This window comes from Myotis brandtii, unplaced genomic scaffold, assembly GCF_000412655.1.
Source record: "Myotis brandtii unplaced genomic scaffold, ASM41265v1 scaffold79, whole genome shotgun sequence".
Lineage (NCBI taxonomy): Eukaryota > Metazoa > Chordata > Mammalia > Chiroptera > Vespertilionidae > Myotis > Myotis brandtii.
Genome location: NW_005371173.1, coordinates 2,295,371 through 2,322,608, shown reverse-complemented (window position 1 = coordinate 2,322,608; position 27,238 = coordinate 2,295,371). Strand labels below are relative to the sequence as shown.

Sequence of the window (27,238 nt, the reverse complement as noted above, 5' to 3'; positions counted from 1 at the left end):
AGCTTCCAGAGTTTTGTTTTTAGATAATGATCAAATAATTTGAATTTTCTCTGATGACACTTATGATTTATGATGTTTTCTGAGACAAGAACTATTTCTTCTCTTCTAGAAGTTCTGGGAAAAGATAACATTGACATATTTCTTAGGAATGTGATAAATATGCAACAAGAATGGTTTAGGTTTCCACATTAAGCTATATTATTAGAAATCAAAAATACTAATACCAATATGCTGAGGCTTAAACACTATAGTAGAAAGAGATATTTTATGCCCTCTAGGACCTTAATATGGAAAAAATATTCCTCAAAATTCTAAATAGATTTTTAGTGGCAAAGAGTTACTAAGATTGGTGCTCAGTTGGTTATATACTGAGGTTGGGGAGATGGGGGTGATGAGTGGGGTAGAATATAAACCCATGTTTTCTGTTTTATTAGGGAGGAATTTCATGAGACTTATTTGATATTGAACTGTCTGCTGGTCTTCCCTGCCCCCAGGCCTGTAATACCCTGGGACACTGCTAATTAAGACTTTCCTGCAGATGGAAGAACTGGAGCAAGGCCTATTGATGCAGCCATGGGCCTGGTTACAGCTTGCTGAAAACTCCCTCTTGGCTAAGGCTTATATCACCAAGCAGGGCTATGCCTTGCTGGTTTCAGATCTTCAAGAGGTGTGGCATGAACAGGTGGATGCCAGTGTGGTCAGCCAGCGAGCCAAGGTAAGTGTGAAGAGAAGTACTGCTGTGGTAATGGGTATAATTTATTTCCTACTGATGGCCAGGGGACATTAACATCAACCAGCTTGCTAGCCTTTCAGTTGTCAAGGAAGGTTGAGTCAGGTTGAGATAATTCCAATTAATATCCTGCACTTCTACCGATAGCCCTGGGATCTTCCCACATGGTCTCTGTATTAGTTTATGTACTGCATACAGTACAAGGCAGAATTGTGAAGTAGGCCAGTTGGTCTCTCTTCTCATGCCTCTGTCTTCATGTTAACTAGAGTTTTCCTTTGCAGTTACTTATGAAGGAGTCAGTTTCCTCTTAGCACCCTCACCCTGTACAACTCCCGCTACCTTTTTAGGAGCTGAACAAGCGCCTGACTGCCCCCCCTGAGGCTTTTCTCTGTCATTTGGATGAGCTGCTTCGCCCACTGTTGAAGGACATTGTTTGCCCTGGGAAAGCTACCTTCTCCTGTGAACGTGTGGCGGAGGCACTGATACTACAGGTGCGGAGTGAGCTCTCTGGTCTCCCCTTCTATTGGACTTTCCACTGCATCCTGGCTAGCCCTTCCTTGGTAAGTGAAATTCAAATATGGGTAGGGGAGGGGACGGCTAGCTGCTTTTTTGAATGATTTTAATTGAATTTCTTGTGACATTTTCCATACTGTTTTATATGCAGAATTTACCTATTTTGTTTAAAACTCCTGTAACTTTTTCTAAGTAACACCAGGGGGCACTGTTCCCTCAATAATGCTTGTTCTGGGACCAAAACATTTGAGAAGCCCAAATGATGGTTAATCTCATTTTGCACTACACAGCCCTAGAAACTCAGAATAGTGAGATTGGGGAGGCAGTTCTCCTTGGAGGCTGATGAACTCTAACAGTTTTTTCTTTCAAAAGAATACTGATATTACAATTGAAAATATGTAAAGAAAAAACTCTTCTAGGCCAGCTCCTCTAATTGGGGAGCTTCATTAAGAGGCAACAGTTTTCAGAGTGAGATGAGTCTTGGTTGGCTGTGGGAGGAGTGAGTATTGAACAGTTGATTAGTGATTATGTTTTAATGTAAAATAAAATAATTATTTTTGCAAGAAGAAGAATGCCATCCCAGGGAAATCCCAGGACCTGAGGAAGCTTTATAGGGAAAAAGTTAGAGCCAGTGGACACTGGCAAGGACGTAGGTGGATACTATTTCAAGTTCATGTGTGTGTCTGTGAGGTCACACAGTCATAATTTTTGTTTGTTACTCATCCTTGTGATAGCTTTTACATTTTTTTGAATGAGTAATTCATGAAAAGACAAACATTTCAGACATTTAAGGGTATACAGTGGAAAAAAAATAGGTTTTCTTTCTACGCCCTTTCCCAGTCTCTCATTTTCCTTCTCTAAAGGAACTACTGATATCAGCTTCTTGTGAATTCTTTAAAAAAAAAAATCTTTATTTCAGAGAGGAAGGGAGAGGGAGAGATAGAAACATGATGAGAGAATCATTGATTGGCTGCCTCGTGCACACCCCCCACTGGGGATCAAGCCCACAACCTGGCCATGTGCCCCTGGCCGGAATCGAACCTGGGACCCTTCAGTCCGCAGGCCGACGCTCTGTCCACTGAGCCAAACCAGCTAGGGCTCTTGTGAATTCTTAAAGAAAGCTCTATATAGGTACATGTATGTATGTATATGTACACACAATCAAATATTATCTGGGTATATATATGTGTTTTCACAAATGACAGCATGCTATTTATATGGTTCAGTACCTTGCTTTTTTCACTTAATTGTGTAGAACTTAGAAATCACTCATCACAATACATTTAGTCAGGCAGGGTATTATAGGCCTGGGGGCAGGAAAGTAGGAGAGTACCTGTTTCCTCTCTACAACATAGTGTATTCACATTAATAATTTAATAGTTCTTAGGTCTCTGCAGAATATTATGGAATATATAAAGCTTCAGGTCTCTGTTTTCCAACTCTGAGCCCATTTCCACTTCTGGCCAACTTCTCTTATCGTCTCCTCCTTTCCACTCTGTATTCTTTCTAGTATTTAATGTAATTCTTTTTGTTGTTTATAGGTATTTTTCTAATGTAATTCTTGGTATTCCATATTTTGACTTTCAAATTTGTCACCTCTTTGGCCATTTTATAATTCCTAGGACTCACATGCAAAGGTTGTTTTTTTTTTTTGGTGTGTGTGTGTGTGTGTGTGTGTGTGTGTGTGTGTTAGAAAGAGCCAAGACCTCAGGCTTTGGAACCAGCAGACCTGAATTTGTAACTCAGCTCTGCCACTTTCATTACTTACATGATCTAGGATAAGTTACTGAATTTTTATGAGTCTCAGTTTCTGTATTTGTAAAGTGGAGATACCAATCACAACCTTACTATGGAGTTATAAGGATTAAATAAGAGGACATATGGAATATTACTTATCCTTAGCATTATAGTGGACCCGTGAGGGCAAACACTCCAACTTCATAATTTTTCTTTTTTAGAAAGGATTGAGACCATGAGAGTACTTGGGGTTAAGCCATTTTTACATCTAGGTAATCCCAGAGCCAGAACTAGAACCGAGGTCTCCTAATTCCAAGTCTGTAACCCTTTTCACTATATCCAAACCTGATACGATTCATCTTGAGATTGATAACTGCCATTCTGCTCTCCTGCCTATGACTTGTGAACATTTCTATGAGAAATCTGAAGACACTGTGGGAAATTATAAACAGTTTTCCCTTTGGAGAAGATTGCCAACTCCTGCTTCTGTATCCACACACTTCCTGACCTCCTTAACTCTTGTGCTCTTTGAGGGCATAGGCCTTGTGGGGTCAGAGCACATATTAGGCACACAGTAGGTATTTGTTGCACTAACTTGTTGAACTGCATCTCTTCCTGTATTGCTGTCTGTAAATGAAGGGGGTGGGGTGGGTGTGCCCCTGCCCTCCAAAAGCATTTCAAGATTTTTCCTTGTAGTGTCTGTGGATTTGCTTTGAAATCCATTCCTTCAGCCGCAATGCCTTGTTCTGATTAACTGATCTAAGTTAGTGTTCATCTAACTTTGAAGTGAGTTATACCCCAATGATTCAGAGTGATGTAACTCAAGCCTATGAAATATTTTAGAAGTTAAAATATTTACTGATAAAAAGCTGCCCCCCTCCCCCCTTTGCTATATAGACCCTGGGGTCCAATAGATCATTTTAGTTGCCTGGTACAGCATTACCATGTTTAATTAGACATGGAAATTATTAAAACCTGTTTCTCATCATGTTTCATGTTGTTATCCTTACTAATACTTAAAGAAATGGCTATTAAGGTGGAAGGAGGCTGGTTAACTAACTTTAGGAGTTTCTTTATTTGAAGGCTGTCACCAAATGGCTGGTGATGCTGCTTGTGCAATTACTTTCTATTAAATATATTTTTGTTGATTTTTAGAGAGATGGAAACATTGATGAGAGAGAAACATTGATCTGCTGCCTCCTGCTCGACTGGGGATCGAGCTGGCAACCAGGCATGTGCCCTGACCTCTTGGTTCATGGATTGACGCTCAACTGCTGAGCCACACTGGCTGGGTAGCAAGTGCAGTCAGTTCAACCCACCAAATATTGACTTGCTTTCATACACTGTTCACCTGTTTTTCTTCCTGATCTATCTTGAACAGAACCAAAGTTACCAAAAACTATTCCTAGGAGAGAGGGTTGGGTCTAGTGCAGATAAATTTTCCCAAAGCATAACTGCCACATTCTGAACAGTACTTCCTGGAAGCTTAAGTTTACACCAAGGATCTGAGCTGGCAGACAGCACCAGTTGGGATGTACTGTGTCACGGAAAGAAGTGACTAGTATCTATAACTGGACTCGATTTCTGGCCTTCCACTTTGTGCCAGTGCCCCAGCATTTCGTGGGTCACGATGCTGGTACAAAAGCTGCTGGCACTAACCCCTAACACCTAACACTCCCCCCCTCCCCTCCGCCCCCAATGAGAGAAATGTGGAAAAAGTCCTTTTCTCTCCAGTTGAGCCACAATACAATTGGAGTTTTTAGTAGGAATTTTTACTAGAAAATTAATGGAAGACAAAAACACAAAAATCTGCAGAGTTCAGACTTCTCATCCTGACTGAATAAGTCTGGCTTGCACATCTTAATTTTTTAAATATATTTTTATTGATTTCAGAGAGGAAAGGAGAGGGAGAGAGAGATAGAAACATTAATGATGAGAGAGAATCATTGATCAGCTGCCTCCTGCACACCCTCTACTAGGGATTGAGACCACAACCCAGGCATGTGCCCTTGACCGGAATTGAACCTGGGATCCTTCAGTCTGCAGGCTGATGCTCTATCCACTGAGCCAAACCAGCTAGGGCATGGCTTGCACATCTTATAGGACACTCCCGGACCGTTTCCTTACTTCAAGCCTGTGTAGGGTATCTTGTTTAAAAGTTCTCTGTTTTAGATTGAGGGCTGGGGTTGGTACACTATGGCCAGCAGGCCAACTCTGGCTTGCTGCCTATTTTTGTAAAATTTTGTTGGAACCCAGCCACCCTCATTTATTACATGTTGTCTGTGGCTCCTTTCATGCTACCAAAGCAGAGTTGAATATTGCGACAGGGACTTATGGGCCGCAGAACCGAAAATATTGACTCTCTGGCCCTTACAGAAAATGTTTGCTGACCTCTGGTCTAGGGCATTTCTTAGTGCCTCCTTCAGCTCATCTCCTTGGGGGAAGGGAAAGAAACTCTGATAACATCCTCGAGCCACAAATAGATTATTGATTTTAGTTATTTTCTTTGGCTAAGGCTTTCATCTTTCAAAGGCTAATGGACACTTTGCATAGGCGAATTAAATGATAATTTTGTATTGCTGTACATTATCACATGAGAACATCATCCTAGCTGCGCTGCAGTATGGCTATGCTTGTGACCTTCTTACCTCTTATTAAGACCAAGGTGTGTTGGTGGTTTATTTCCTCTTAGGCTGGTCTCTTAGTGACTGTCTTGCTTCTATTACAACAATGGCCTTAGACTTTGTGGCATTGGTGGAAACAGATTGAAACTCTGGGCTCATTCTGGGCTGTCATCAGCCCTGAAATGGCTCTTCACTAGTGTCTGGATCAAATTCGACTTTGAAGTCTCTCTACTTTCTGTGATTTTTGTCTCCTTTTATACTCCAGCTAGCATACTCTGTTTTAGCCACAATTAATTTCTTGAAGGTTAGTTGGCTCTTCTGCTTTTGTGCCTCAGTCTCTGCTAAAAATTGAGTTAGCACTTTCTTCTTATCAGCTGTACCACATCCTTCTCTTGAAATCACACTTTCTAGGTAGCTATTCATGAGTATTCTTTTAAAAAAATGTTTTTGTAGATTTTTAGAGAGAGAGGTAGAGAGAGGGATATATAGAAAGAAACATCAATTAGCTGCCTCCCTACTGGGGATCGAGCCCGCAACCCAGTCATGTGCCCTGATGGGGAATCGAACCAGGGACCTCTTGGTTCATGGGTCGATGCTCAACCACTGAGCAACACCAGCCAGGCCATGAGTATTCTTTATTCTTCCCATCTTTTTGTCTGTGACTCAAAGAAAATCCTTGAACTTCTTTAATATACTTACTTAATTATTATATTTGTGTTTACATTCATGTAAATGGATTGCTTGCCTATGACCCTATAAGTTCCTGTGAAAACATTTATTCTTCAGTATTTTTTTCTAATTCCTAATGCAGTATTAGGGAGTATTTTATAAGTATCTGTTGGCTAATTGCTATCTCTTCCATGGAAGGTCTCCCAACATTTGATTCGTCCTCTGATGGGCATGAGTCTGGCATTGCAGTGCCAAGTGAAGGAGCTGGCAACATTGCTTTGTATGAAAGATCTAGAGATCCAGGACTACCAGGAGAGCGGGGCTACATTGAGCCGAGGTGAGAGGACATTCTTTGAGATATTGAGTGGGAAATGGTACAGATAATCAAAGGTGCCTCTGAAAAGGGGGAGACTTTATTTGCATTAGAGAGGGCTTCCCCGAGGGTGGGTGCTAGGTTCTGACCAAAACTGGAGACTTGATGCTTGGTGACACCTCTCTCTGCCTGGAACACCTGGCTGGCACCCAACTGGCCAATAGAAGCTGTGACTGAGTCCAGACATGCCCGAGGCAGTGGCAAGGAAAGGCTTTGGATAGGGGCCAGCAGCTATACAAAATTGTACGAGGGCAACATGAACTTGGGACTTTAGGAAGTTGCATAGCTCCAACTTCAGAGTAAAAATTCAGTTTGACCTTTGTCTTTATGTTGGGAAAAACTCCTGGAGCACATGCTGCCACCGAACCTGTTGTTTGTTGCTAATCACCCTCTCCTCCTCCTGTTTGCCCACACACTCTCATCCCTTCTCCCACTGGACTAGGTGAGTCTGGGTATCGCATCTTTGTGCTCTTTCCCAAGAAGAAGTTTTGGGCTCTGTTTCCTTTCCATCTCACAGGTAGGAAGCTTGTCCTAAGACTCACATTTCTTTTCTGTATCCCTTCTTATTACAGACCGTTTGAAGACAGAACCATTTGAAGAAAATTCTTTCTTGGAACAATTTATGGTAGAGGTAGAGTATTTGTTATTTCCTTTGTCCTGTGCAACTTGGCTTTACTTCCTTTTTCCAGGTGCCCGAGTGGTGACTTGCGTTTGGGTGTTAGGTTGCTTGCATGGTTGGAAAGCCCTTTCTCTGAAAAAGTTGCCAATAGAAAGTCTGATAAAGCTTGAGATGTACATGGGGAAGATGGGGGAAAGAAGAGGTAGGAATGTAAAAGGCAAAGTGGGCTGATTAACATTCATAAAACATCTCTGTTAAAGTACCTAGGTATTTCATTTGGAATTTTCTAACCTTGGAAAGCTTGGTTGCCCAGTTGCTAAATCTTTGCTTGTTGAGATCTGATCGCAAGTCTGGACTGTGGATCGGTAGGGGGGGAGGGGTAGTTATTATTACTTGTCGAGGCCCCTTTAACATCTCGCAGTAGAGGAAGGTGGAAAGCACAGGGCTACCATTTGGGCACTGTCTTGTGGGCACAGTAGGCTGTGGAAAATCACAGTGTTTATACAAGGGGACTGGCAAAGGAATGAATGGGGAGTAGATAATTGTGGCCTGTCAGAAGCTCCTGCCTAGGTTTCCCTTCTAAGGATTGAGCTTGGCCAAAAGAAACATCTGTTAAATGCCAAACAGGGGGAGTATTATTAATAGTGACCTTTGATAATCCCAGTCAATATTGATCTTCTCTTTCTCTCACTCTTTTGGGACTTGTTGGTTGTACAGTTAGTACCTTAGTATTATTGCCTTGTTTTCTAATTGTATATGTTACTCAAGTTGGTACTTTCTTATGTAAGTAAATAATGCTATTATAATACTATGTTATATGTAATTTATTCATATTTCTATCTTGTCTTCTAAGTGAATTTGTAAACTCCTTGTGGGTAGGGGCTGTCACTCAAACGTCTTTTGAACCCCAAATTAGTGCTCTTCACAGAGCTAAGCATAAAGCAGGTGTTCTTAAGGTGGGACTTTCTGTACTGCCTCTGTGTATTGATTGAGCAATGACTCCATAATGCTTGGGGTCTTAAACTAAGGACAAAAAAATGCGAGTGGAGTGCTAAGTCCATCTATTGAAGCAATTGTAACTCTGGAGAAGGAAAGCATATATTGTTAAGTCCTGAAGCAGAAAAGGTTTCAAGTCTTTATGGGGAAAGAGACCATTAAACCTAGACTTAATAGTAGAGAGAGACTTCCTAGGCCCATTTTCTGTCAGTTAGCTTCCCTTGTCTATAAGTTTGGGGATAAGGTTAACATAGGCTGGAGATGACATGGTTTGTACATCAGCCCCTTAGTTAAACAATGCAACGCTTACTCTTAGCTCAGCAGAGGGGTCCCTTCCTGATCTAGTGCCTACAACACTGTCCAGCTTGGTTTCTTGACATTTTTCTTTATGTACTTTATGCTTCAGCATATAGAATAACTTTCAATCACCAAATGTGCTTTTTCTCTAACTTTATATCCTTGTACACATTGTTCCCTTTGTCTGAATGCCCAATGCCCTGGACTTAACTACCTTGTAAACTTCTATTAATTTTTTAAGTGTCAGCTTCAGCCTCTTTAGGAGACCTTTCAGGACTCTCCTTTTATTTATTTATTTAAATATATTTTTATTGATTTCAAAGAGGGAGAGAGAGATAGAAACATCAATGATGAGAGAGAATCATTGATCGGCTGCCTCCTGTATGTCCCCTATTGGGGATCGAGTCTGCAACCTGGGCATGTGCCCATGACCCGAATTAAACCTGGGACCCTTCAGTCCGCAGGCCAACACTGTATCCACTGAGACAAACCAGCTAGGGTTAGGACTCTCCTTTTAAAGATAATACTTCATCCCTGCTACTGAGGTACATTGGAAAAATTGGAGGCTCATCTCTTCCATGCTGTTGGGGTGGGTAGAAACCTACAGACCTGAATGTGAAAGCATATAGAGCCCTGGCTGGGAGACTTGGTTAGTTAGAGTGTCATCCCATCACCAAAAGGTTGTGGGTTCGATTGCCAGTCAGGGTACATACCTAGGTTTCAGATTTGATTCCCCGGTCAGAGCACATACGGGAGGCAACTGATTAAAGTTCCTCTCTCTCTCTCTCTCTCTCTCAAAATCAATTTGAAAAAACAAAACAAATAAAAAACCCACACACATATCCTCGAGTGAGAATAACACACACACACACACATGCACATGCACATGCACATGCACACACGCACACAAACCACAAAAGAAAGCATATAGAATCCAGGTGCTAGTCCAGGAAGGATTTTAGTGTTTTTGAACCAACCACTTCAAGAATACTGGTTCTTTAGGCTTTGGGTGGATATCATCCAAACCTCATAGACTTGTAGAATTTTATTATATCTGCAAAGGATCTGAGAGACAGGTAGCTGTAGCTTTCCATTTCATAGATAAAGAAATTGAGCTTCTGACAGTGGATAGAGCATCAGCCTATGGACTGAAGGGTCCTGCGTTCGATTCCGGTCAAGGGCACATGCCTGGGTTGAGGGCTCAGTCCCCAGCAGGGGGTGTGCAGGGGGCAGCCAATCAATGATTCTCTCTCATCACTGATGTTTCTATCTATCTTTCCCCCTCTTCTTCCTCTCTGAAATCAATAAAAATATATTTTTTTAAAAAGAAAAAGAAATAGAGCCTCTGAGAGGTTAAGTGCCTTGCCTAAGGACATAAAACTATAGCTGTATGTTTGGGACCGCCTACATTTATTGTCTAGGATTACCCCTATTTTGTTTTGCTACTTTGGTTGTACATACCAATTAGAGGAGAGTTAAGGGCTAGGATAATGTGGAATTCTTGTGACCTCTGGGATCACTGAATGTCCTGCATCACTGCTAGAACTGAAAGGTTTCCTAATGGGACTGCAGAATCTCTGATGGCTGCTGCATCTTTTCAGTTACTCTGCTTGCCTGGGGTCCTACAAACAGGACACAGAAGGGTCAAGGGGTCACTCAAGACTGAGCTAAAAGGATGTGCCATCAAAATAAGCAACATAGGAAGATAAACAAACCAGGGACAGAGAGCTCGGGATGAAGGTGCAGGGGGGCCAGGACTGATGTCAGAGGGCCATGCGGTCAGTGCCTGGGGTCTGTTTTCCCTAGTTCTTGTTGGGACTATTGCTGGATAAGAGGCCGTAGAGATAGGGCAAGGGGCAGTAGGACAGAGGTTTCTAGGATACTAAGACCAGGAAAAATATTTAAGGATTGAACAGGGGTTATTTCTCCATATTTAGTCCTTTTTTCCCCTTTCCCCCCCCAAGAGCCTCTGATCTCTCATTTCCAGGGAGCCCAAGGGGGCCAGGTGATGGTGGCCTAACTAGAGGGGAAATACTGGCAATGTTGATACAAGTCACCTGGGTGGAGTGGCTGTTGGCTTGATTCTAAGAAAGGGCAAGAGCCCTTTATAGAGCATTTCCTAGGACTAGGGGTTGAAGTCACCTTTAGCCCTAGCCGGCATGGCTCAGTGGATAGAGCGTCAGCCTGCGGACTGAAGGGTCCCAGGTTCTATTCCGGCCTAGTGCACATGCCTGGGTTGTGGGCTCGATCCCCAATAGGGGGCGTGCAGGAGGCAGCCTATCAATGATTCGCTCTTATCATTGATGTTTTTTTCTCTCCTTCTCCCTTCCTCTCTGAAATCAATCAATCAATAAATAAAAAAAGTCACCTTTAGCAGTAGAAGATGAATCAAGGAATTGGGGACTATTATTGCATGGCAGTAGGAACTATGTTAAAGGGGAACTTTAGAATGATTGCGCTGGCACAGCCCACTCTCAGTCTAGTCCACTGGAGGGAGTTCCTTCCCCTGGCCCTGTCCGTGCCTTTCTCTTTCCATCTGGTTGCCATCAGGCTGTGCGGCTGCTGGCGGGGCTCTTTATTTATTTATCCCAGTGTAATGGGGTGAGGAGGGAGCTGGCCTAAGGCTGGCATTCCGAGGCCAGGCCACTGAGCCACAGGCGGTTTGCATGGGTGTGTGAGTCACTGGGGCTGCATGCTGCTCAAACCAGACTTGGCCAGGCTCAGGGACAGGCAGCCCAAAATAGAGCCCCGCCCTCTGCAGCTGGCAACCCCTGGCTAGGAATCAGCCCTTGACACCAAAACCTGGGCAGTTGCATGAAGTCGGCTTTCTTAGGGAGGGGAACCTTAACAGAGATAGACATTTTGCAATTCTCTTTTCTCTCTTCAGAGGAGAGTATTCAGCAGAGCAGTCACTTCTGTTGCTGCATTCTGCGAGACTTAATCTGTTCAGTATAATACTTTAACCAACTTCTATATAGTTTTAGTTATATAACTGCAGTTAACATTGATTTGACTCAGCATCCTAAATGTAGCCATGGCCTTTGTGTCCTGTCTAGTTTTAGTTACTATCTTCATCCACTGTCTGGTTGCAGCCTGATTCTAGAGTAGATCTTTCAAGCAATGAAGTTACTCATTGCAATGAAGTCATTCATTGCTGCTCTTAGGAAGAGTATATCACTGAAGATGGGGAGATTTTTAACTTGAAAATTGTTATCCTGTTAGGTTCATTCACAGGCAGCTTCTACTTGGTTTTGGGGGACTGGCTTGCCATTCTTTGCCTGCCCCTTAAATGTTAGTATTGCCTGGAATTGTGTCCTTGATCCTCTCACTCTTCACTCTCTTTCTGAGTTATGTCATCCAGATCCTAGTTTTAACTCTCATAGTGCACCACTGAGCACCAGGTTTCTATCTCCACTGTGTTTCAGGCCATATTTCTTCCCGCATGCTTGACATTTCCACCAGGATGTCCCACATGCAACATGTCCAAATTAATACTAGACTTCCTTGAACCTATTTCTCTTCCTATACACTTTATCTTGGGGAATTGTACCATTATCCACTCAGTTGTCTAGCTAGAAACTTAGAAAAAGTGGGAGTTATGTACTTTTCTGTTTGTCCTTGCTTCCAAAGCCCAACTTGTCAGCTGTCTTTTGAATCTGCTGTTTTCCTATATTCCAGCTCCCATGACCTGAGATTCACCATGCCCTGTTCCGTTTTTGGTTTGACCATACAACAGTCTCCTAACTTTTCTCCCGGTCAGTACTGCTCCCCTCCAGTTGAACTTGCAGTTGTGTCAGAGTGATCTTGAAACAAAACCTGATATGTCACTCTCTTGCTGAAAGTCTGGTAGTGGTTCTCAATAGCCTATAGGATCAAGTTCAAAACTTCTTGCATGTCACACAACTTCATTCATGATTCGGTCCTGCTGACCTCTTCAGCCTGATCCTCAGTCACTTGCCCATAGTATCCCCAATTTCACTATTCTGAAGTATTGACAGCTTCCTGCCCATATATCTCTGGACCCATTTGCTTTGTATTCTCTCTTTTTTTAAAAAAAATATATTTTATTGATTTTTTACAGAGAGGAAGGGAGAGAGATAGAGAGTTAGAAACATCGATGAGAGAGAAACATCGATCAGCCGCCTCCTGCACATCTCCTACCAGGGATGTGCCCGCAACCCAGGCACATGCCCTCGACCGGAACCGAACCCGGGACCCTTCAGTCCGCAGGCCGACACTCTATCCACTGAGCCAAACCGGTCTCGGCATGCTTTGTATTCTCTTTGCTCTTGTCCCCATGACAAACTCCTATTTAACTTTCACAACTCTGCTCAGGTATCATCTCTTTTGTGAGTTTTCCATGATAATTTTTCCTTTCCTTAGCCTGCTCTCCTTCTTCCAAGCATAGGTATGCTATCCTGCTATTCACAGCCACCTGTACCTACCTCTGCCACTCTGGTCTGAGCCACTGTCGTCCTCTCCCTGCATTTTTGCAATAGCCTCCTTACTGGTATTCCTGCTGCTACCCCTGCCCAGCTTCTGGCCAAGAAAATGATCTTATTAAAACATAAATCACGTCATGCTCCTCTCCTGCTTACAGGGTAAAACCAAGACCTTCCGATGGCCTACAAAACCCTGCATGATCTGGACCTCATTACCTTTCTGACCTCATCCCCTACTACTTTCTCCCTCACTAACATACTGCAGCCACACTGGCCTCGTTATGTTTTGCTAACACCTGCCTTTAGACCTTTATGCTGCTTGTTCCCTCTGCCTGGGATGCTCTTTCTTCAGATATTTGTGTGGCCAACTCCTTTATGTCTGTATTAATTATCTATTGTTCTATGACAAATTGTTCCAAAACTAGTGGCTTAAAACAGCAAACATTTAATATCTCATACAGTGTGTGAGGGTCAGGAGTCTGGTAGCAGCTTAGCTGGGCAATTCCAGTTCCTGGTCTCTCATGAAGTTACACTCAAGATTTTGGATGGGAATGCAGGCATTTGTCATGGGCTGGAGAATTCGATTCCAAGCTCTCTCACGTGGCTGTTGGCAGGAGGTGCCATTTCCTTGCCACATGGCCTCTCCATAGGGCAACTCACATGAACATCCCTGGCTTCCTCCAGAGCCAGCAATCCCTGAGAGACCAAGACTAAGACCAAGATCAAGATCACATTGGAAGCTGTAGTCATGTTATAACCCAATCTCAGAAGTGACATCCCATCACTATCTTGCTGTATTCTCTTATTAGAAACCAGAGGCCTGATGCACGAAATTTGTGCAAGGGGCTCAGCCCTTGCAGCTCCGGCTGCCTGTGGCCCCACAGCCCCGAGGCCCCGCCCCTCTCCCACTGGTCATTCTGGAAGGTTGTTCTGCCATCTGTTCTAATTAGCATATTAGCTCTTTATTATATAGGACGAGTCACTAAATCCAGGCATACTCAAGGGGAGGGTAATTAAGTTCCATTCTTAAGGGGAGGTGTGTTAAAAAAAATCTGTGGATGTAGCTACATGGGCAACAATAATGTCTGTGTTCTAATATCACCTTCTCAATGGAGTTTACACTGACTATCCTATTTAAAATTGTGAGCCACATGCCTGCCCCTCTGCACTGGCACTCCATTTTACTTTGCCATTCTCAACTTTTTTTTAAAAAAAAATATTTCTTTATTGACCTCAGAGAGGAAGGGAGAAAGAAGAGAGATAGAAACATCAATGATGAGAGAGAATCATCGACAGGCTGCCTTCTGCACACTCCCTACCGGGGATCGAGCCCGCAACCCAAGCATGTGCCCTTGGGACTCTTCAGTCCACAGGCCAACGCTCTATCCACTGAGCCAAGCCAGCCAGGGCCATTCTCAACTTTTTATTTTTTCCATAGCCCTTATTTTCCAACATATTACCATAACATCCACTTACTTGCTTATTGTGTATGGTCCGTCTCCTCCTCCCTGCTAGAATGTGTAAGCTCACCAAGGAGAAGGGTGTATGTTTTGTGCACCGATCCCTAGAACAGTGTCTCTGCAGAGTGGGAACTCAAGAAATATTTGTTGAGTGGATGAAGGAATCATATCTTCCCATTCCTTTTTAGTGTCCCTATCTTATGACTAGTCCATCAACTTATCACTTGTTGGTAGCCTGAGGCTCAGACAATCCTATGGTAAATAGATGGGTAGCCTAAGGAGAGGACCACTGTTAGATTGCCATTCTATTACCTGCCTTGTTTCTTTGAAACTTAGTTTACTGAGAGATAGTTCCCAACACTGAGATGAAACATAAACCTTGAATCTCTTATCATGGAAAGACCCTAGAACCTCTTTTCTAGACCCAGGTAAATTAAATATCTCAAAAACCAAAAGAATAAGAACTTAACGAAATCCTGGAAAAAACATTAGTCATAGAGCCAAGTTAAGTTTCTTCTTTCCTCAGTCTTTCCTCTCTCTGGGGTCTACTTCCACAATTGGGAGCACTGCTCCTCTGCCATGCACCTGTTGTTCAATATGTAGAGGAAGACATAGGATTCAGAGCATGTTTGTCAGTATACTCATGGGCATCATACAGAAGGATAAGTCTAGGAGGCATCAGAATGTCCTCCCTACCATTGTGTGTGTCACTTCTCTGATCCAGAGACACTTGCAGTTAATTCATTCTTCTGGAATTCATTATAGTGCATGTGCACTATGCCGGGTTCTGTGAGCATATAAAGTTAGATAATATTGTCATCAGAGAGCTCACTGTGCTTAATGAGTGACAGTTAGGGGCACAGTAGTGGAGCGATTGAAAAAAGCTTCCTGTAAAAGGCAGCTCTTGAACTGGACTGTAATGATTTGTTTTCAGTTTTCTAGAGAAATGTTTGGAAGGTAATTTAGGTGGAAAGTACATAGGCAAAGGATATATGATAAAAACAAGAGTGGGTGAGGATTAGTAGGAAATGAGGTTAGCAAGATAATAATTAGAGGCCAGGTTGTGGAGGGTCTTAGATGCTGGTCTGGAAGATGGGTGCTTTATTCTGAAGGGAAATGTTTTTTAGCTATTTTTCTGCCTGGAATTTGTTTATTTGCCCATTTCGGTCCAGTTAACATCTATCATTACATGCAGTGATTCTCAAACAGAGGCACATCTCCTAGGAAGGAGATGGGGCACTTCCTTCTCACAGTTATTAATTACTGTTGTAGATAGCGGGAAGCCATTGAAAGTTTTGCCTAAAGAATTGACATATGAAAGTAATCTTTCAGGAAGATTAGGCTGTCAGTGGTATGCCTGTGTGATCTGAAGAATAGTGGTACCATTGACAGGCTGGGAAAAATCATGGGTGGGGCTCAATTAAATCTAATCTTGGGCATATAAAGGAATGGTTTTCCTTATTTAAAACACAAATCCACCAGTATTTGAGCTCTGGAATGAAAATCTCCAGGGAGGAAGGGATGGCTGCACATGTTTCTCAACTATATTTCTTCTCAATTTTGCCTTCTCTTTGGGGTTTTTCTCACTGTGACTCCTGTAGTCACCACTGAGCCCTGCTGCCAGGGGTCACCACTTCTTTATTTTGGGCCCAAGAACATGTGAAAAGGCCCCTTTATTTTCCTTTTACAAAGCTTTATAAGGGCTTATACTTTCAAAAGAAAATTTATTTAAAATCAGAGGGAAAACTAAAAGGAAGTCAATATAGAAAATGCAAATGGGTAAAAGGACCCATTTCCAAAAGATAGGCTTCTGATTCTGGGAATCTCAATAGTGAAGGACTTTATCATGTTCCAAATTCTCTTACCTGAAAAAACCCTCAAAACCAAATGTTTAAACTCAGATGCCTATAGAGGATAGGCATATAACATAAATATGTGTATCTGGCTGGACAAAAGACAATAGAGATTTGTGGGAGCCTGTGGAAAACTAAATCATATGTCCCCCTGTATCTAGACCTAGATAGGCTAGCACAATTTAACAGACACTGCTCCAGGGAGTTGTGTATCTCACTTCATTCAAAGGAAGTTACCAACTCTTCTAAAATAAAAAAAACAAAAACTATTTTGTTGTTTAGCTTCACCAAATCTACTGTTAGTCTCTCAGGTGGTTTTAATCTCCAGTCTGAGAAATGCACTTAGTTCAGAATCGAGTTTGAGGCAGTGTGAATTGATGCCTTATTTCTGGGAAATATATAGCCCCTTTAGGCCCAACCTATAAGCTTCACATGCTTCTGGGGCATTTTGCTGTGATTCATAGTTGAATCTTCCTCTTTTCCTCTCTTGTAGAGGAAGAGTTTCACAAAACTCCATTGGTTACAGTATGCCCATTTAATAATGCCTTCGCTTATTAAAAAAAATCGATGGCTTATGTATAATTAGTGTTAATTTGAAAACATAAGATAAAGATCTTTTTTTTTTTTAAATATATTTTATTGATTTTTTACAGAGAGGAAGGGAGAGAGATAGAGAGTTAGAAACATCGATGAGAGAGAAACATCGACCAGCTGCCTCCTGCACATCTCCTACCAGGGATGTGCCCGCAACCCAGGTACATGCCCTTGACCGGAATCGAACCCGGGACCCTTCAGTCCGCAGGCCAACGCTCTATCCACTGAGCCAAACCGGTTTCGGCAAGATAAAGATCTTTTAAAAAATGTTTTTTATTGATTTTTTCTTTTTATTTATTTATTTTTAAAATATTCACAGCAGTTTTATTTGTAATAGTGATTTTTTTTCTTTTAGATAGAGAGGAGGGAGAGGAATAGAGAAACATCAATTGGCTGCCTCCTGCATGCCCCCTACTGGAGGTCATCCCACATAACCTGGACATGTGCCCTGACTGGAAATAGAACTAGTCATCTCTTGGTTCATGGGTTGATGCTCAACCACTGAGCCACACCAGCTGGGCAAGATGAAGATCTTTTTCAATACATACTGAATTTAAATGGATTATAGGGCATACAAGTGGGAATTCAGGAAAGTCTAAAAAATAGGGTTGAAGCTTAGGTTGAAAAAAAGGACCTATAGAAATAGATTTGGGAGTCATCTGCAAAGGAACAGAATTGGAGAATGGATGCATCTTTTGCTGGGAAGAGCAAGGAGAAAAGAACAAAAGTCCAATGATGAGATTTTGGGAACAGTCATAATTGGAAGGAGTCATAAGAGCCAGTGAAGGAAATGTGAGTGAGATAGGATGAGGATCTGGATAGAGGAGTAAGTTAGCCAAGAAAGAGGAACTAACCATTATCAAGTACATACTGTGCTTGTGCTAGACACAGTGCTAGGTGCTTTATCTAAACTATAACTTAAAAAAAATGTATATATATTTTGATTTCAGAGAAGAAGGGAGAGGGAGAGAGAGATAGAAACATCAATGATGAGAGAGAATCATTGATTTGCTGCCTCCTGCACGCCCCCTGCTGGGGATCCAGCCTGCAACCCAGGCATGTGCCCTTGACCAGAATTGAACCCGGGACCCTTCAGTCCACAGGCAGACGCTCTATCCACTGAGTCAAACCAGCTAGGGCTAAATTATAACTTTTATTCCTTACAACAAACCTGTGAGGTTAGTGACATTATCCTCACTTGAAAGATAAAAAAGCAGAGGCTCAGGGGTTAAGTAATTGGTTTCAAGTCACTCAGCTGATTTACTCACATTTGTCTTTACCCTTGCTCTTCCTGTCCAACCAAGTAGGGTGATTCACAGTGTCACATGTGGGAGAGGGACCAAAGAGAAAGGGTGACTGCCTGACTGCCCGAGGAAAAATCCTTTAGGCCAGTGGTCGGCAAACTGTGGCTCGGCAAACCGTGGCTCGCGAGCCATATGTGGCTCTTTGGCCCCTTGAGTATGGCTCTTCCACAAAATACCGGCTCTTCCACAAAATACCGACTTCTGTGCATGGGCCACGAAGTTTCAATTGCACTGTACTTGCATGCCCGCACGTGGTATTTTGTGGAAGAGCCACACTCAAGGGGCCATAGAGCCGCATGTAGCTCGCGAGCCTCGGTTTGCCGACCACGGCTTTAGGCGATTTGTAATCTGGGCAATATCAGCAGATTGTGGTAGTTTAAGAAGGATCAGTTGATCAGGCATGGAGACGTTGAATGTAGAACCCTCATCAGAGAAGTTTCACAATAAAAAGGAAATGAGAGCTAGCTGGAGAGCTAGAAGGGGCTTAAGCAAAACCCTTAAGATGGGAAGACACATATGTTTAAAAGCACAGGAGAAGCCATTGGAAAAGGAAAGTGTGAAAGCAGGGACCTGCAGAGCTGAGCAAGTGGAAGGATTAATACTTCCTCTAGGGTTTGTGGACAGCACGGAGGCACAGGATGTATTTGAAGATAAGAAGACTTGATTTCTGCCTATTTCCATCCTCTTTCCCCAGGAGATGTAGTTTTTCATCCCAGAATTATAAAGTCCTTTCCAATGGCATTCAGTCTGCCTTGCTTAAAAATAGGATCGTGTTGCTCAGTGTTGAGCAGCCAGGAGGTCACAGTTCGATTCTTGGCCAGGGCATGTGCCGGGATTATGGGTTCCATCTCCGGTAGGGGGCGTGCAGGAGCCAGCTGATGAATGATTCTCTCTCATCATTGATGTTTCTATTTTCTCTCCTTCTCCCTTCCTCTCTGAAATCAACCAGTGAACTTCACTGGCCGGGCTAGCTGTACAATATGTAGGATTCGTGGGCATCCTTGTTGTCTCCCATAGGGAACTGTCAAGGCAAACATTACTACAAAGTCTCAGGAAGCATTTTTTTCATTCTGTGTGGGAGATCTTTGGTCTATTTGGAAGCCTCAGTTCTATATGGATAGTACTTATTAAGCACCAGCAAAAATATTTTTTTAAAAATTTTATTAAGAAGCTAATGTTTATTTTTAATGTCTGTTTTTTTTAAAAAAATATACTTTATTGATTTTTTACAGAGAGGAAGGGAGAGAGATAGAGAGTTAGAAACATCGATGAGAGAGAAACATCGATCAGCTGCCTCCTGCACATCTCCTACTGGGGATGTGCCTGCAACCCAGGTACATGCCCTTGACCGGAATCGAACCTGGGACCCTTCAGTCCGCAGGCCGACGCTCTATCCACTGAGCCAAACCGGTTTCGGCACCAGCAAAAATATTAAACCATGATAGTTAATGTTTTATGATACTGAAAAATTAAAACATGGTTTCTGCCCTTGAAAAATGGACTTTTAAGAGAGATTAGACCACTGAAATTTACACATATGCAAAGAATATTCTAAATACATAAAATGTATGTTATCCGAGAGGAGGAAGAAATAGATTCATTTGATGGGATCTAGGGTTCATACCAGGCTACTTTGGGTAAGGTATTTATGGAAGAGATGAATCTTGAGCTAAGAGTTCAGAGGGATTTTGTATAATAAGTGGCTGCCAAAGGGAAGACACACTGGATGTTTTATTCAGTTACACAATCTGAGAGGCTCCCCTGAGGTGTGGTGGTTTGAGGGAATCCTTCAAAAGCTCTTTGGCATCTGTTACTCTTATGCTTGAAGCCGGAGCAGTTTTGATGTTGTACATGGTTGCTTAGAATCTTTTACTCCAAAGAACCCCTTCTGAATTGATGTGAGTAAAGCTAGGAATGAGGAGGAGCTTTGAGACAATAGGATGACAGCACATCTTGGCTTAAAGAAAGAACAGTTGAAGATCATCTTGGTATTTCGTTTTGTGAAGTCCCCAGCAGCTGGGGAGTGAGCAGAGGAAAGTGCTGAATTTAATGGGTCCCTAAGGAGATGCAAATCTCATGCAGAGTATCCCTCTAAATTTGGGGTAACCTCTGATAATGAGATAAATAAGAATCAATATAAAATGGATGAGATTAGCCATCTATAGAAGTAACTCACCCAACTGTTTGTAAATATGTTATTGCTTATGAGACAAGGTTGCAAATCTCATCAAGGGCCTAGGCAGGGAATCATGACATCTCTGATACCTCCTTGTACAGAAGATTAGAGTGATCGAATTTTATGAGCTTTAAGGGAGTTTATCAATTTAAGAATGTATCAAGCCTCTTCATTTTACTTATGAGGAAATTAGGGCCCACAAAGATAAAAGAACTCTTGTGTAGACAACTGATAGTAGATTTTGGCACCAGGACTCAGAATTTAGCACCAGAACACAAGGCTCTGAACTTCCAGTCCAGTATTCTTCCATCATGTCCCGTCGCCTTGCCACTTGTTACACGGCTACACATGGAACTTTTTTAAAAAAAATGTATTTTTATTGATTTTGGAGAGGAAGGGAGAGGGAGAGAGAGACAGAAACATCAATGATGAGAGAGAATCACTGATTGGCATGTGCCCTTGAACGGAATCCAACCTGGGACCCTTTGGTCTGCAGGCTGATGCTCTATCCACTGAGCCAAACTAGGCAGGGCTACACATGGAACTTTATGTGGACAGTAGGAAAGACTGGCTCCCACTTCTGAGCAGTATAGAGACCTAACTTAATTACAAGATAGGAAAATGGTGCATGGCTAGAGGACTCTGCCCCAAGTACTGCCTCATTTCTTACACTGCCTCCTTTCTTCCAACTTTTGGTTTTGCACACCTCTAGGCTCTTATATGCAATTTGAGAAAAACTGTTAAACAGTTAATTCATGACATCTGAGTAGATGTACTAACAGAGGGGCAGAATGGCATAGAATTAAAAAAGAAAAACCAATGAGTTGCACTTTATTAATTTATCTAGCACAGTGCCAAAGCAATACTATAGTAGAATGTGGATTAATAATGTGTAGCTCTTATCACACAGTGTATATGAACTATCCCATACAGTCATTTACTGTTGTTTTTTTTTGCTTTTTTCTGTGTTCAACAAGTAGCACTCTCACTGTTTATTCAGCTTCCCAGGAAAAATCAGCTGAAGATATATCAGTCACTGAAATGGTATAGCCCCCACCTTGTAAAATTGACATTTTAATTTCAAAAGTACTCTCTTATGATTTTAGTTAGCATCAGTCAACCCTCTAGAGTCTGATTATCCTAAATTAACTAATGAACACCAAGTTAGGGACTCTGGACCTTTGGTCACCCCTGCAGACCCCTGTAGACTCCCCACGAGATGCTGCTTGAGCAGCCACTCAGGGTCTCTCAGTCCATGTATTCATTGCCCTTCCCCCAACACTTCCTTTTTAAAATATATATATACATATACATATATATATATATATATTTGTTGATTTCAGAGAGGAAGGGAGAGGGAGAGAGAGATAGAAACATCAAAGATGAGAGAATCATTGATTGGCTGCCTCCTGCACGCCCCCTACTGGGGAATCGAGCTTGCAACCCAGGCATGTGTCCTTGACCTGAATTGAACCTGGGTCCCTTGAGTCCACAGGCTGACGCTCTATCCACTGAGCCAAACTGGCTAGTGCTTCCCCCAACACTTCTTATTGAAAATACTGAATGCTGGGGCTCCTCTAACTCCATTTTAGAGTATCAATCTGGCTTTAAAAGCGTTGCAGGTAAGTAGCAGAGAGTATTTATTGGACGCTGTGCCTTTTGTTCAGTGCAATACATATGTGGACTTGACCATACAACTCCTTTCACTGAACCTGCCATGTGCAGTAAGAAACCCTCCCATCAATGTTGGGGCTTTGCCAAGCTGGAGAGGCCCTTTGGGTGGTGAGAGGGAGGCGTGGAGGGGGTCTCTCTCAGCACTCTCTTAACTCATAGGTTCCCTTTCTTTGACTTCATCCACCAGTGAAGAAAGTGCCCCTTTACCTCTTTTTCTTTTCTCATTTTATGAAATTTAGTGTCAGAGGAGATCCCAGAGTTTTGGTGTAGAGAGCCCTAATCTAGAGAGCCCTAATACCCAGAGTTTGAAGATTGGTTCTAGCTTTTCTGATCTGGTCAGAACCTCCTGGATCAACTAGCAGTGCTATATAGACCATAGCCCCTCTCTCCTGAAACTGCTTCTGAGGCCTTAAAGCCTGAATCAAATAGCCATTGTACTAACTCGTATTGGGGCTTAGAATGTCAGTTTTCAGCTTGTCCTTATATATAAATATAGGTCTCTCTAGATATAAAAAGTGAGAGAGTCTGTAAGTTGCTCTTTTTTTTTTTTCTATACCCCCTTTCATGGGACAAGCTAATGAGATGCATATCATTAAAGACCTGATGTTTTGTGGGACGGAGCCTTTTAAACTGGATGTGCCTGGCTTAGTCATGGCAAATATTTACCAAAAAAAAAAAAAAAAGGACATACCATATAAAATTAGAGTTCTGAAAATAGTACTGAGAGAGGGAGAAAGAAAGAAAAAAAAAAAAACAGTGCAGAAAATACAGGCCAGTCTGTTTGGGGAAAAGGGAAAAAGAGATAAAATGAGAGAAACCTCGGCAGTAAAAACAGCATCTTGGTAAACAGACTATAAAAAAAATTGTGACCTGCTTTCTGGCAGCCCTGGCGGCTGTCGAGCGGGTGAAGGTGGCGGAGCTGGCGTCTGTGTGGACACACGGTGCCCGGGGCGCACGGCTCCCCTGGCCGCGCAGGGCGTTAAATTTAGCCACATAATGATGGGCCTGAGGACAGCCTCTTGTTGACCACGCCATAATTACTGCTTCACTTTATGAATTTTATTTTGCTTATTCTGTTTCCTCCTTCTTTGGCATGAAGGAGGCCTGGAGTGGGGGGAGTCCCGCCCCCACACTCCTCCCTTACTGGACAAATGAGTCTTCATAGAAACGTGGGCTCTTGGGCCATGAGGGTAAAGAGTAAGCTTCCTTGAATAATCAGAAAGAGAGGAAGGTTTGCTGGTCCCTAAGGCTCTTGATTGTTCATAGCAGAGTCAGAAGTGGGACTTGCTAGCTCTACCTCTCAGAACTCTTGGAGACAATCCCAGATATCTTTGGTCTTAGAAGGCACTTTCATGTGAGTCTATAGAGGTTGACGCTCTTATTCTGTTTGTACCACAAGAGCTAGTCTCCCAGGTTTGTTGGGTTTTTTTGGTCTTTGGTCCTAAACTCCTGGCTACCTACTTGGAAGTTTAGTTTGGTCAACCTGCATCACGAAGAGGTACATTGTTTTATATAGGTTAGTCTTGGTGATAACTGGGTTCTTGAAGCTGAGGGTCTACTCTAACATAATCAAGTGACTGTTCACGTAACATGAAAATACTTGATCAAAATATTTTTGAGACCTCAGACTTTGTTCTTCTTGGGGGATGATGCAGATATTCTTGGTTTTAGAGTTAAAACAATATGGTTTGGTAGAGCATACCATGGAGTTTGTCAGAGTGGTGCTTGGAGGCTTAGCTTTACCTACCACTCTATGGAAGGGGCCAGAAGCCCCTGGTCTCGGCAAAAAGTACTATATTGGGGAGAGAAAGTAGGCTCTATAAAGGGCATTGGAGGGTTGTATAGAATAGGTGCTGGGTCATTGGGGGTGAAGTTCTTGAATGGTGACCTAGGCTGGTGGCTACTGATGGCCCCACAGTGGCCCTCCAACTGAGGAAGTGGTGGAAAAGGAAAAGCAAACAGGGGTTGTGGTCAGGGTACTGGCTTGTCTGTCATTGGCCAGGACTGTCCTGTTTGTGTGTCAGGGGTGGTTGGGCTTCTCCGAAGCAAGGCAGGATCGTGTCAAGGAGAGGCTTCTTGCAGCTCTTGTTTTCCCAAAACAAAGGAAGCTCCTTGCATTGCTGGAAGTCGCGTGCTTGGATGCTGAGTTTGTTATTGCCTGATAACCTGGCCACCAATTCCTGCCCTCCTCTTCACCCCGGCAGCCAGGGCCTTAGTGGGGGCAGCTTCCTCTTCCTCATCCCAGCAGCAGATTCACTCTCTATTGTATCCAGAGGGGAAAGAGAGGAGAGCTAGCCCTCCTACCCCCATACCTATCCTCTTCGCTTCTCATGGAACCTTCTAGAACAGTGCTTTTCAAAATAATTTGACACATAGTTTTACTGTACATAGCTAATATGCAGCACATGCCACATGTGACAAGTTGAATAATACTCAAACCATTTTATACCCTGGCCATTGAGATGCATCCTCCGAACCTGTGTTTGGATGTCATGGTAACATCAGATTGCTATAAGAGTTTTGAAATACTTACATTCAGTCTCTATGCTTACCTCATTATGGGCTAGTAACAAAGAGTTCCTGGATTAGCACCAGGCTGCTGATCACACTGAATAGCATTATTCTAGTCTAGAACCTTAAGACCCAGTGAGTTTGAGCTCTATTGGACATAGAGCTCCTACCCTAACCCTGTTTAATAGGGGATGAATAGAAAAAGGAGTTATTAAGGACATTTTAGGCAATAAGAAATAATCTGACCTCAGTTGCCGTGCCATGCCAAAGAACTCTGACACTGAGGTGGAATGTTGGATTAGAGGGTTCAAGCTTTCTTTCCCAGTGCCGAGGTTCTGTTATTCTAAGGTTAAACAGTGAGGCCAAGAGATAAAGTTAATAACCACGATGATTTTCCTTTAGGGCAGCAATTTTCAACCGTGTGCTGAAAGAATTTTTAAAACATGCAGTATCTGACTATTTAGTCAGGGGCACTGACCGCCTTCCCCTTAGATTGTCAAATAAAAAATTACAACAGCCAACACAACAATAGCCTTCTGAATCAAAAGTATACCTATTTATTTGTCAGATTGACCCAGAAAATTTTTTTTGGTGTGCCAAAAGGTTGAAAATCATTGCCTTCGGGTACTGTTTCTAACCTTAAACTGCAGCTCTAGGTGATGTAATGAGGTAAAGAAAGAAAAGGAGTTATGTTTTCATAGAGTTTATTTACTAGTGTGTAATTACTGCCTGGATATGAGGTTTTTCTTCTACAGATTGATCACGTGTTTGGTCAGCATTATCTTAATCTTCTGTTAGAAGGCCACCAAATTGTTTCTAAAAGTTGAGAGATCTAGGATTGAAGGGAAAAGTAAATATTGGCAGAGTTGGTGGAATTCAAGTAAGAGATAAGAAATAGGTCTTTGATTAGAAATGTGGATTATTGGCAGGGTTACCTGACAGCCTTAGTTGGGGGTGGGGTGAGGCTAATAGCCCAGGTCCATAGGACAGCTGGTTGGAAAGGACTTGGCACACGGTCAAAGGTTATTCTTTGAAAGAGAGAGAGGAATAAGGGGACTGAGAGGGAAGACTGTTTGTAAAACAAGACATGATTTTAAAGGGCTAGAGACTCCCATGAGGAAGGGAGCATGAACCTTCTGGGTTCCACCGTTGCCAGAGGATGGAAGGAAAAGAAGTAGGCCCAGTCTCACTTCTGCTTCCCTCACTAACTTCAGGAATCTGCAATCAGGAAAAGAAACCAGATGGAAGCCCCCAATTAAAGAATTCTGGCCACATGTCCCTCTTAAAATTGATCAATGCCTTGCTATTGACCTTAGGATGAAGTCCAAACTCCTTAATAAAACCATTAAGGCCCTTAAAAAAAATGTATATATTTCAGAGAGGAAGGGAGAGGGAGAGAGAGATAGAAACATCAATGATGAGAGAGAATCATTTATTGGTTGCTCCTTGCATGCCCTACACTGGGGATCGAGACTGCAACCTGGGCATGTGCCCTGATGGGGAATCGAACTATGACCTCCTGGTTCATAGGTCAATGCTCAACCACTGAGCCATGCCAGCGAGGCCATTAAGGCCCCTTTTGACCTGATATATACTTGCTTCTCTGGCTTCATCTTCTCTTCTGCTAGGCTACACTGCCCCCATTCATACTCCCTACCTTCTGTCCCAAATTTACGCTTTAGTCACAGTGAACTACTGTCAGGTTCCTAGAGCCCATTATTCTCTCTCTTATCTCTGGTCCTTGGCACATGCTGTTCCCTCTGGAAACCCCCTGGCACCACAGCAAACCTTCTTACCTGCATAGCTCCTATTTGTTGTTTAGATTTCAGTGAAGATGTTACTTCCTCTAGGGAATTTTCCCTGGCTCTCCAATTTAGTTTAGTTGCCCTTCTTATGTGCCACTTTATTTGGTCTATCACAGGCTCTATCAACACTGTGTTATAATTACTGGTTTTCCTGGCTCCCTCCACTAAATGGCCAGGGATATTATCTATCTTTGTTTAACTTGTTTGCTCCATTGTAAGAACTCAGTAAATTTTGTGGTGCTATGCATTCTACAGAGAATTTTTGTCTTTATTATTTAATTTAAGCCTCTTAAAATGAGCAGGCTTCATTGAGTAACATTCAACACAAATATACTGATCAACTATTCAGATAAAGAAGACTAAAAAGAAAGAACAAATTTCCATACTCTTTTTTTTTTTTTTTTTACCTCTTAGGGCCACTTCAGGATGAGGAGCTCTGATGGATTAGCTCAGAGAAATTAAGTGATCCTGAATCCCACAAGTAATTGCAGTTGAAACCAGAACCTCATCCTTTGACTTTCTAGTACAGAGCTTTTTTCCACTATCTCACACTGTCTCAAAGGCTCTGTTCTAATGAACTATATTTGAGAAGGGAGGATGCTCAGAGACTAAAAAGTGTTCCTGTAACTCTTCTTAAATCTGCCCATTGAAACATAGACCTGAAATTATAGAAAAATGGCTAAGCACCAAACTGGAGTATCATCACATAGAAGGTCAAGAAAAAAATGTTAGGACCATGAGACATGGAATGAGCTGAGACACAGTTGGAGGGGAATCCTCTATCTTGGAGAAGGATCTGAGAAACACTGACATTTTCAGCTGCCAAAATGTTTTCCTTGGGGCCGCCCTGAGAACAGGATA

General features: G+C 42.5%; 1 protein-coding gene across 3 annotated transcripts in view; it reads left to right on the top strand.

The window, feature by feature from the left end:
- The window catches only part of NHEJ1 (nonhomologous end-joining factor 1), a 96,106-nt gene that overhangs the window by 2,175 nt on the left and 66,693 nt on the right, over nucleotides 1-27,238 (top strand). Inside the window, exons 2-5 of one of the 3 annotated variants that reach the window (XM_005883444.2) lie at nucleotides 539-715; nucleotides 1,078-1,290; nucleotides 6,472-6,610; nucleotides 7,219-7,277. In XM_005883444.2, the coding sequence (XP_005883506.1) occupies nucleotides 539-715; nucleotides 1,078-1,290; nucleotides 6,472-6,610; nucleotides 7,219-7,277 (588 nt within the window). Of the gene's footprint in view, nucleotides 1-434; nucleotides 716-1,077; nucleotides 1,291-6,471; nucleotides 6,611-7,218; nucleotides 7,278-27,238 lie in introns of all 3 variants that reach the window. The other 2 variants (XM_014531024.1, XM_014531023.1) reach the window with 2 other exon arrangements.